General features: G+C 42.5%; 1 protein-coding gene across 5 annotated transcripts in view; it reads left to right on the top strand.

The window, feature by feature from the left end:
* MICAL2 (microtubule associated monooxygenase, calponin and LIM domain containing 2) overlaps positions 1 to 12,403 on the top strand; it is a 244,200-nt gene that overhangs the window by 176,564 nt on the left and 55,233 nt on the right. For all 5 annotated transcript variants that reach the window (XM_070383932.1, XM_070383933.1, XM_070383935.1 and 2 more), the window contains 2 exons: positions 959 to 1,092; positions 3,146 to 4,493. In XM_070383932.1, coding sequence (XP_070240033.1) covers positions 959 to 1,092; positions 3,146 to 4,493 — 1,482 coding nt within the window. The remainder of the gene's footprint in view (positions 1 to 958; positions 1,093 to 3,145; positions 4,494 to 12,403) is intronic.

Here is a 12,403-nt window from a genome sequence, read left to right on the forward strand (position 1 = left end):
AATACTGGAGTTACCATCTCCTTCTTCAGGGGATCTTCCTGACTCAAGGATTGAACCCACGACTCCTACCATTGGCAGGTGGATTCTTTACCACTGAGCCAGCAGGGAGGCCCCGATTTAAGGTTCCTAGAGGGTACATGTGCACACGTGGTGCATGCACTCAGGAGAGAGAGGGAATGAGATTGATCTTGTAGGCGACATCTGTTAGAACTCAGTTGTAACTAGACTAATTGATTTCAGCTCCCACAGTTCAGAAAGAGGCCCATCCTCAGTCCCAGGCACGCTCCTTTCTCCTGTCCATCTGAGCACATGCACTCTCTCTTGCTTGTTCCCTGACCAACAGGAGCTTGGCATGAACCCCACTCCATATGCTTCAGATGCTTTGATGCTCATTATGACCTCCCTCCCTCGAGTTCTCTTAACATGTCAGGCTGGCCATCTCATCCGAAAGCTGCTTTGCGCACCCGTGAGAGGAGGAGCCCTTTTCCTCAGCTGTGACTGCCTCTCCTGTGTTATCCCATCCATGCCCATGGCAAATGGTCCAGCCTCTTGTGGGAAGAGGCCTCAGGTGGCCTCTATATTGACTAAGAAATTTAATGCAGCCCCAGCCCCCCACCACGATGGCTTTAGGGCAGACATTAGAGGTAGATGTCCGTTTCCCAGAAAAACCCTAGAGACCCCTCTTCCCTCTCTCGGGAGCATTCTCTTGTGCGTGTGAGACATAGTGGTTCTTGGACTTTGCATCCTGGGACCTTCTTCCCCTAAGGAATCTGACACTCCTGCGCCTGTTCTTCCAAGTCCCAGGGTCTGGGCTCCAGGGCCTCTGAACTGGTCTCCAGCATCTTCCTCTCCTGACTCAATTTATAGAGTGGAGCTTCACTGATAAACCTCCCCTTTTCTTGATAAAATAAGGAAAAGCCACAACTCCGTAATGGAGAGCGTATTCTTTCCTTGGTAGATTCCATGCCAGTGAACAGCAAAATGACCGTGTCGCCTCCAAAGCAAGCTTGTCCTCCCCCGCCTTCTCCTTCTCCACCCTCTTCTTCCTCGATTGGTGACCTGAATGCCTTGGACAGTCCCTCCCTGCCTCAGGTAAGTGCCCTCAGGGCCCTGCACAGGCGTGAGGATGATGCCTGTACTCCCCCTACTTCCACACTGAGCTCTGGATTCCTAGCATCCTTAGGTCACCCCAGTTGCAAAGCCAGGGCCAGAGAGATGCTCTGTCAAGAGCCCACCCCAGGCTTCTTCATTTGTACCTTTCACAAAAATGCACTCTGCTCCTTCTCAGTCACCAAGGGCATAGCCAGCCACTCACTCACTCGGCAGACTTTACGAGGCCTGGAATCTGGGCTGGACTGTGGGGTGCAGAGATGCTCGGGCTTATGCTCTGCCCTTGATGACCTCACAGAGGGTGTTGAGGAGCTGGCAGCTATAGGGTGGCAGGTACAGAATGGAGAGCGCCTGTGGTCGCAGCTGAGAACCTTGAACAAGGGGTCGAAGAATTGATGCTTTTGAACTGTGGTGTTGGAGAAGACTCTTGAGAGTCCCTTGGACTGCAAAGAGATCCAACCAGTCCATTCTAAAGGAGATCAGTCCTGGGTGTTCTTTGGAAGGACTGATGCTAAAGCTGAAACTCCAATACTTTGGCCACCTCACGCGAAGAGTTAACTCGTTGGAAAAGACTGATGCTGGGAGGGGTTGGGGGCAGGAGGAGAAGGGGATGACAGAGGATGAGATGGCTGGATGGCATCACTGACTCGATGGACGTGAGTCTGGGTGAACTCTGGGAGTTGGCGATGGACAGGGAGGCCTGGCGTGCTGCAGTTCATAGGGTCTCAAAGAGTCGGACACAACTGAGAGACTGAACTGAACTGAACTGAGAACCTTGGGAGCAACATCCCTCTTGAATAGAAAATGGCATCACTGATATAGACAGGATTGGACTCTTTCCTTCAGTATGAATCTATCAAGCCTCTGTTACCTGCCAGAGCCTGTTCTAGACTCTGGGAAGTAGAACATCCAAGACAGAATATTTCATTCTCCTGAGGAGCTCCTGTTCAATGACCAGAGCTCTGGGCAGGACACAACCATTCCTTCTAAAGTCTGTTATGTTCTCCCTCTGCCAAGGGCCAAGCTCCTGAATGCTGGCAATGATTGATTGCCTTCTCAATGGTGAGGCATGAATCAGATTTTAAAGGGTCCTCGTGCAGTCGCTAAGTCACGTCTGACTCTTTGACCCCATGGACTGCAGCATGCCAAGCTTCCCTGTCCTTCACTGTCTCCTGGAGTTTGCTCAGACTCATGTCCATTCAGTGATGCCATCCAACCATCTCATCCTCTGCTGCCCCCTACTTCTCCTGCCCTCAATCTTTCCCAGCATCAGGGTCTCTTCCTAAGAGTCGGCTCTTTGCATCAGGTGGCCAAATTATTGGCGCTTCAGCTTCAGTCCTTCCAATAAATATTCAGTATTGATTTCCTTTAGGATTGACTCATTTGATCTCCTTGCTGTCCAAGGGACTCTCAGGAGTCTTCTCCAGCACCACAATTCAAAGGCATCAATTCTCTGGTGCTCAGCTTTCTTTATGATCCAATTCTCACCTCCATACATGAAAAACCATAGCTGAAAGGGTTATTGAGAGATCCCAAAGTCTTTCCTGCCACCACAGTTCCAAGCCAGAGGGTAGTTGTCTCTCTTTAATGGTCTCCAATGAAAAAAGTCTTGGTTTCTTGGTTGTTGGAGAACCATACCTATGGATAGAATATGCCTGTTGGTAGGGACCATAGCTGAGCCTCCGGATGTGCCTGGCCCCACCCATATGGGCCAGGCTAGCCCTGCCCTCACTGGTCAGGGAGCTTGTCAAAGACTTTGCCTTCCCTCTGGCTTTCTACCCACCTAATCTAAGACTCAGGTAAGCCTTTGATCAGTGATATGGAGGCTCTGGGCCAATTCTAGCCCATTCCAAGGTAGCCACTTAGAAGGAAGAGTGGCCCTCTGAAATCACCCTAGACAGAATTCTTTTTGACTTTGGGTGTCTGAGATCTGAAGAGAGGAATGGAGGGGGCTGTGGGATGCGATGCACCTTCCTCATGTAAGTGAATGGTGGGAGCTTCTAAATCACTGCTGGGTTTTGCCTGTCCCTTCCAGGTGGCAGTTTCCAACACCGCCTCACAAATCTCCAGAGGTCACTGCAGTCCATCCACCCCCATCTTTCTGAGGCGTGCCAAAGCCCATGGACCACCCAAGGATCTCCCCCTGCGTCTGCCTCGTGGGCAGGTACTGGAGCGGACAGAATACTGCCTGGTGAGGCCTGGTGGAAATGGCCTCCAGAGCTCCAGGCCACCCAGCCCTACAGAGATGGCTTCTGATGGGTGTCAGGAGGCAGTGGCCCCTCCTAGGGACATCAGAAGCATCCACAGAGGCCCACACCCCGTTGAAGGGAAGGACAGGTGCTTGCCAGACCACCCACTGTCTCCCTGGGCTGGAGAGGAGCCTGGAGAAGGGAGTACCAGACCCAGGAGGGTAGAGGATGGTGGGTTAGAGCTGGCAGAGGAGAAGTCAGGCTTAAAGAAGTTGGTTCTCACTCCGGAGCAGAAGACTTGGTTGTTGGATTGGAACGACTCCAACCTTGAGAACTTGTACCTGGAAACCGGAGCACGACTTTCCCAAAAGAGCACTAGAAATGGTTCAGGAGGCCATGTGCTGAAACCAGTCCGCCCCTTGCTGCTTCCTCTGGCAGAGAAAGAGACCTTGCCAGCCCAGAGACAGTCTCAGGAGAAGATGGGGGCCCCAGCTGAACGGGCTCCTGGGGAGCGAAGCATGGCCCCACCCAAGTCTCCACTGCGGCTTATAGCCAACGCCATCCGGAGATCCCTGGAGCCGCTCCTCCCCAACTCTGACAGTGGGAGGAAGGCCTGGGCCAAGCCAGAGTCAAAGACTTTGCCCACCAGCCCACCTCATGCTTACACTCGCTCATTCAGCTTTCGGAAAAGCAGCTCCAGTAAAGACAGTGATCAGCCATCCCCCAAGAGAGACGTGGCAAGCAAGGCCTCAGCCTTCTTCTCCCTGGGCTCCCCGACTTCAAGGACTGCCCAGCCCTCAGCCCCGAGCCCTCCTGCCCCCGCCCTTTGCACTCACAGTTTGCCCAGCCGGTCATCCAAGGTGTTTCCTGCACTTGTGCCCCCACCCTGTGGCAAGATGGAAGATGTCCCCACACTCCTGGAGAAAGTGAGTTTGCAGGAGACAGTCCCAGATGCTTCCAGGGTTCCCAGGAAAAGGACCTCACTCTTCTCCTCCTTCAGACTCAAAGACAAATCTTTCGAGAGTTCCCTCCAAGAATCTGGACCAAGAAAGGACTCCCAAGACCTCTTCAGCAGCCCCAAGGGGAAGGTGCAGCCCATGGGCAATGCCCAGCCCCCAGAGAAGCAGGGGCAGCCAATCAGTAGCACCTGCCTGGGGCAGAGGGTCCATCCTCTTTCTCCAGAGAAAGATGCAAGTAAGTGCTTCTTTCCTAGCAAAAGTCTCCCATTCGTGCGGGGCAGTTAGTTATCCTTATTGTATTAATAAGTAGCCATCTTTCACCTCATTTTGCTTCTCAAATTCTGACAAAAGTAGGAAAACTTGAGTTTGGAAAATTTGGAAAAAAATCTGAAAAAAATTAAATTTGAAATTATTTGTATAAAGTTTTGAAAGAGACAAAGTATCAACCATAATTCCTCCTCTTTCTCACTCATTGACCATATGAATATTTTTCACATATTTTGTACGTAAAATTTTATATCTTTTAAATCAACATTCAACATAGATATTAAGTCAATTACCTTATATTCTACACAAATGTGGTTTAATGGCTGTAGAATATTCTATAGTGTATATGTTATTTAATGAACTATTTTCTTATTAACTTATATATTTTATATGAATATATTTTTATTTTATATATGGTATTGAATGAACATTTTCTGCACATAGCTTTTTCTTTCCTTTTAATGACATTTTTAGGATAGTTTCCAAGAAATGGGATTGCTAGTTGAAAGTGTGAATTTTTAAAGATTCTTAACTGACACCGACAAATTATTTTTTAAAACAGAATTATGTGGGTAAAGACTTCATAGGTTCTCTCTGTGTTATTTCTTACAACTATACATTGTAAATTTTAGTTAAAACAAGGGAAAGGGACCAGTTTATATTTCACCATTAATGATGGGAGTACCTTTTTCACAACACCATCACCTGCATTAAGTATCATATTTTTTCTATGTTACTCTTTTACTAGTCAAAAAAAAATTGGTGTCTCTTTTAAACTTGTGTTTTTTTAATTACTAGCTTAAACATATTTATGTATATTTGGCTACCAGTGGAACCTTGGGTTTTTTAAATATTTAAATCTTTGTATAATTTTAAAATTATAAAATTAATTAATATATCAATAGATCAGAATAATTTAACAATAAAGAAATATTTTTAGAATGTAACGTGTAATCTCTCACCCTGCTCTCCTCCTTGCAGTGGGGGTACTTACCCTTAAATAGTGTAAACAACATGATTTCTTTTTTGTTATTGATATTTGTTTGATTGCTTTAAACAAACTGATTCTACTGTCCCTATTGTTGAGAACTTTATTTTTTTTAACTTTTAAAAAATTTAACTTTTATCTTGGAACTTCAGTTTTCAAGCAAAAATTATTTCTCTTCTGGCACTTTAATCAAAAAGCTGTGTAAGTCAGGGACTTGATTTTGGTCTATTCTAAAACCAGATTAAGTAGAGAGTCTGTTGCCTAAAAAAAAAAAAAAAAAAAGCTGTATTGATTAACAATAGACTTTATTTTCAGCAAATTCAGGATAAATATGGACAGACCGGAATGTAACTCTGCCGTTTTTATTACATCGTAAACTTCAATGCGTTGTGCATTTTTTGATAATACATTCACATGGCTCAAAATAAAAGGGTACAAAAGGCATAAAATGAATAGTCCTATCTTCTGTCTCTGTCCCTAAGTCATCCAGGTCCTATCCCTGATGACAGATACTGTTATCAGGTTCTTGGGCATTCTTCCAGACAGAATTTATGAATAAATGAGCAAATTTACATATCATATTCTTTCTTTTTCCAGAATTAATAGCATGCTATTGTATTGTACACACTGTTTGAACTTTTAATTTTATTTTGGAGGTCAATCTGTACTGGTACATAAAGAACTTTCTCCTTCATTTTATGGTTGCATGGTATTCCATTGTGTTGATGTGTTCAATATCATAATTGATGTAGCCAGTCCCCTATGGTGGAAAGTTTAAGCATTTCAAATCTTTTGCTATTGCAAACAGTGCGACGATAATGAAGAACTTGGGCCATTTGACATATGTGTAAGTTTGGACAAATTTCTAGGAACGGAAATGCTAGAACAAAGCATGTATGAATTGAGAATTTTGATAGATATTGACAAATTGTCCTCCATCAAAATTGGGCTGGTTCACCCTTCCAGCAGCAGAGAATGAGAGTACTGTTTCTACACTTGCGCTAACCACTGTGTTACCCAACTTTAAAAAAAATCTTTACTAACCTGACTGGCAATAGATAGTCTTTTCATATAATAAAGAATCATTTGTATTTCCTTTTCTGTGAATTGTTGTTTCTTTATCTTTTTTTCTGTTGGGTTGTTGGTATTTTTCTTGATATTATGTAGGGGTTTTATGAAAAGGGACATTTAGCTTTTTTCTTGTGATATAAATTACAAATGCTTTATCCAGCTTCTTGTTTGTGCTTAACTTTGTTTATGGTGATTTTTGTCACATGAAGTTTTAATTTTATATAGTAGTTGTAGCAATTTTCCATTTTATCACTTTTGAACTTTAAGTTTATACTGATTCAGAAAGAATTTTTTTCTAAGTTTATAGAAGAATCTTCTTACAGTTTCTTTTAGTCTTGTTTGTTTTAAATTTTTTACATTTATATGTTCACATGAAGAAATTACCCTAGTATAAATGTGAGCTATGAATCCAACCTTCTTTTTTTATTATGTCTCTTTAGTTACCCTAACATAGTTTAGCAAATAACTCATCTTTTCCTCTCTTATGTGAGATAACATCTTTATCATATATCTGATTCCTGTACTTGGACTGATTTCCACACCATCTATTACCTTCTCTTGAGTTGTCTGTTATATATCAGTACCACACTGTTTTAATTATTTTCCTTTATATATTTATACATTTAAAATTTTCTATATTTTACCATCTGGTAGGAAGAGAATTCTATTACTGATCTTCTCGTTCAAAACTTTCCTGGCTCTCCTTGTTTGTTTGATATTCTATATGGACTTAGTGTTAGCTTGTCTATGTCCCTAAAAAATCCTAAAGAGTATTTTTATGGAATTAACTTTACAAACTAACTCGGAATCTAGTTACAATCTTATGATATGAATTGTCTTTCCGTTTGCTCATATCTTTTTTTATGACCCTCTGGAATATTCTAAACTTTACATCATATAGATCTTACATATTTATTGTTGTTTATTACTAGATATGTTCATTTTTGTTGCTATTATAAATAAGATAGTTCCCATTTTATCTTCCTACTAGTGAATATATGAAAGTTATTGATTTCTATATAGTAATTTTCCACCCATCCATTTTTACTGAATTCTCTTTGCTTAAAAATGCTTTTTAATGACTTCTTCTGGGTCCTACCCAAATATACAATTATAACTCTACAGATGATAATTTTGCCTCTTTTACGTTATGTACCACTAACATATGTTGTTTCCTCATTTCTTTGGTTTCCACAATCTCCAGAACAGTATTAAGGTAGTGATATGGTTCCCATATTCTTAACTTTAATGAGAATTCATCTCATTAAATGTTTTCCCATTTAAGCATAGTGCTGGCTTCTGTGTTGACACAGATATATTTATTCATATTGAGAAAATAGCCATCTAGTCCTATTTTTTAAAGTATCTTAAATCATGAATGGATGTTCAGTTCAGTTCAGTCACTCAGTCGTGTCCGACTCTTTGCAACCCCATGAATTGCAAGACGCCAGGCCTCCCTGTCCATTACCAGCTCCCGGAGTTCACCCAAACTCATGTCCGTCGACTCAGTGATGCCATCCAGCCATCTCATCCTCTGTCATCCCCTTCTCCTCCTGCCCCCAATCCCTCCCAGCATCAGGGTCTTTTCCAATGAGTCAACTCTTTGCTTGAGGTGGCCAAAGTATTGGAGTTTCAGCTTCAACATCAGTTCTTCCAGAGAACACCCAGGACTGATCTTCAGAATGGACTGGTTGGATCTCCTTGCAGTCCAAGGGACTCTCAAGAGTCTTCTCCAACACCACAGTTCAAAAGCATCAATTCTTCGGTGCTCAGCTTTCTTCACAGTCCAACTTTCACATCCATATATGACCACAGGAAAACCCATAGCCTCGACTAGACGGACCTTTGTTGGCAAAGTAATCTCTCTGCTTTTGAATATGCTATCTAGGTTGGTCATAACTTTCCTTCCAAGGAGTAAGCGTCTTTTAATTTCATGGCTGCAGTCACCATCTGCAGTGATGTTGGAGCCCCCAAAAATAAAGTCTGACACTGTTTCCACTGTTTCCCCATCTATTTCTCATGAAGTGATGGGACCAGATGCCATGATCTTCGTTTTCTGAATATTGAGCTTTAAGCCAACTTTTTCACTCTCCTCTTTCACTTTTATCAAGAGGCTTTTTAGTTCCTCTTCACTTTCTGCCATAAGGGTGGTGTCATCTGCATATCTGAGGTTATTGATATTTCTCCCAGCAATCTTGATTCCAGCTTGTGCTTCTTCCAGTCCAGCGTTTCTCATGATGTACTCTGCATATAAGTTAAATAAGCAGGGTGATAATATAGTTGAACTTTATTAAATGTCAGCACATTTTGAGACGATTGCATACTTTTTTTCTCCATAGTTTAATATTATGAGTTACGTAATAGATTCACTGATATTGAGCCATCTTTGCATTGCTGAAATATGACCATTTGGTCATGATATCTTTTATTTAATATATTTTTCAATCTGCTAATATTTTATTTAAGATTTACATCATATTCATAGTAAGAATAGCCTTTACTTTACTTATATCACATTTATGTGACTTCTTTTTGTGCTGTTTAGAATAAGGTGGAGTAGGGAATTCCCTGGTGGTGCAGTGGTTAGGAATCCACCTTCTAATGCAGGGTACATAGCAGGAAACTAAGATCCCACATGCTGGAGGACAATTAAGTCACAACTACTGAGCTCCTAAGCCACAATTAAGACCCGATGAAGTCAAAAATAGATAATAAATAAATATTTTCTTGAATTTGGGATAAATGTGTTTTTCTGATTTATTTATCATGGAGACCTTCATTAATTTATATTCCTTAAAGAAATAATGTGAATTCCTTACCTTAGAACAGAATGGAAATGCAAAGAAAGGAATTAGGTTAAGGCTGACCAGCTCTGAAAATAATACCTGTACCCATTGTTATTTCAATAGCCAGGACATGGAAGTAACCTATATGTCCATCAACAGATCAATGGATAAAGAAGATGTGGCACATATTTAATGGAATATTACTCAGTCATAAAAAGAAAATGAAATTGTGCCATTTGCAGAGATATGGTCATGAAAACAGTCTTTATTGACCTAGAAGCTGTCATAAAGAGTGAAGTAAGTCAGAAAGAGAAAAACAGATATCATATATTAACATATATATGTGGAATCTAGAAAAATGGTACAAATAAACTTGTTTGCAAAGCAGAAATAGAGACACAGACATAGAGAACAAACGTACAGACAGCAAGGAGGGAATGGGGTACTGGGAGGAACTGGGAGATTGGGATCGACCTACACACACTGTGTACACACCCAATATATAAAGAGGGGCTTCCCTGATGGTTCAAGCAGTAAGGAATCTGTCTGCAATGCAAGAGATCCAAGAAGCCACGGATTCTATCCCTCGTTTGGAAAGATGCCCTGGAGGAAGAAATGACGGCCCACTCCAATATTCTTGCCTGGAAAATCCCACAGACTGAGGAGCCTAGTGGGCTACAGTCGATGGGATGGCAAAGAGTCAGTTACGACTGAGTATGCATGCACAATGCATAAAATGAATGGCTAATGAGAGCTTACTGTATAGCACAGGAAATGCTACTCAGTGCTCTATGGTGACCTAAATGGGAAGGAAATACAAACAAGAGGCGATGTATGCATATGCATGGTTGATTCATGCTGCTGTACAGTAGAAACTAATACAAAGTGTAAAGCAACTATACTCCAATAAATTTTTTTTAAAAAAAGAGCTTTGTGTTTCTGAGGTCTTCTTAAGTCAGTATCCTAAGAATGTAAAGATTTTACCTACTCTATTAAATTAGGTCCATTTAGTTTCCTTGTATTTCCTTGCCCTTGCCCACCCACCAAACACACACACACACACACACACACACACACAGACTCACACTCAAAGCTCAGTTTACATTTAACTTGCTACTGCACGCTTCCATAAAGTGTAGAGAGAACCAGTATTCAAACGGAAAGTGAGAAACTTTCAAAACCTCAAATTTATGATCACTTGAATAAAAGCCAACTGAAATTTAATTTTTCTTATTTTTACAACATATTTTGCCAAACTAATGTAGACATAAACCTCTCAGTCTTTAAGTTACTTTGGGGCATAGACTAATTTCAAGCACTTTCTGCCAGTGCCAGTTTTATACCAACAATTTTAATACTAATTATTGTTCCTATATGTAATTGAACAAAGCACCCGGAGAACCTATTTTAAAATTTTTGTGTAAAATATTTATTGCAGTATAAAATACATATACAAATATTAAGTGCACAACTGATGAATTTTTGCAAAGTGCACATTTGTGTAGTCACCTTGGAGATCAAGATGTAGAAGACTTACCAACATTCAGAAGCCTTCGTCAGGTGTCTCCTCAAATACACGTGCCACCCAACAAAAATACCATCTGACTTCTGTCATCTTAGGTTACTTTTGCAGTTTTTTGACTTGATAAAAGTTGCATTGTTCAGTCTTGTGGTAGACAAAATTCTGGGAGGGCCCCATGCTGCCTGCCTCCCACATACTTGCCCTGTATAATCTCACTCTCTTGAGTTTGGTAAGATGTGGATATGATGGATCTCATTCTGCTGCTTAACTTATGGGATTTTGCAAATGTGATTACATTTCAGACCAATTGAGTTTGAGTTCATCAAAAGGGAGATGAGTAGGCCTAACTTAATTGGGGCTCCCCTCATGGCTCAGTTGGTAAAGAATCCCCAGGTTGATTCCTGGGCTGGGAAGATCCGCTGGAGAAGGGATAGGCTACCCACTCCAGTATTCCTGGGCTTCCCTTGTGGCTCAGCTGGTAAGGAATCCGCCTGCAATGTAGGAGACCTGGGTTTGATCCCTGGGTTGGGAAGATCCCCTGGAGAAGGGAAAGGCTACCCACTCCAGTATTCTGGCCTGGAGAATTCCATGGACTGTAAAGTCCATGCGGTTGCAGAGAGTCAGACACGACTGAGTGACTTTGACTCACTTCACTCACTCACTCAGTCGGATGAGAACTTAATAAGAGGCTGGGCCCTTCTGAAGTCAGAAATTCGAAGCATGAGAAAGACATGGTCCTGCTGGCCTCGAAGGAGTAAACTGTCATTGTTGTGAGAGGGCTTGGAAGCAAAAGGCCTCAAGGAACTATAGCCAGCTGGCGGCTAGCAAGAAACGGACTCCGTGTCCTACAACCACTAGGAACTGGATGCTGCCCACAACCTGAATGAACTGGAAGAGAACTCTTAACTGCAGAGGAGACCCCAGCCCAGTGGATACTTCAACTGCAGCTTGTGAGACACTGAGCAGAGGACCCAGTGGAGCCAGACCTGTGCTTATGACCTACACGGCTGTGAGATCATCAGTGGGTGCCATTGTAAACTGCTACACTGGTGGTCACTGCTCCCACAGCAATGGAAAACTAATACAAGTGTGTGCTCTTTGGGGCCTGCCTTCTTTCATTAAACATTATGGGCAGAGCAGGGGGAGGCAGGGATCCGTGTCCATCTGCATTGCAGTGGTTCCCACTTTTCCGCCCCTGCGTTTTATGCTCTTGTATGAATATGCCACTCTTTATTGGTGCGTTCCGATGCTGGGCACTGAGGTCGTTTCCAGTTGTGAAGAACGCTGCTTTCAGCATCCCTATACATGTTGGAGAAGGCGATGGCACCCCACTCCAGTACTCTTGCCTGGAAAATCCCATGGATGGAGGAGCCTGGTAGGCTGCAGTCCATGGGGTCGCAAAGAGTTGGACACGACTGAGCGACTTCACTTTCACTTTTCACTCTCATGCATTGGAGAAGAAAATGGCAACCCACTCCAGTGTTCTTGCCTGGAGAATCCCAGGGACGGGG

Source organism: Bos mutus, chromosome 15 (assembly GCF_027580195.1).
Source record: "Bos mutus isolate GX-2022 chromosome 15, NWIPB_WYAK_1.1, whole genome shotgun sequence".
Lineage (NCBI taxonomy): Eukaryota > Metazoa > Chordata > Mammalia > Artiodactyla > Bovidae > Bos > Bos mutus.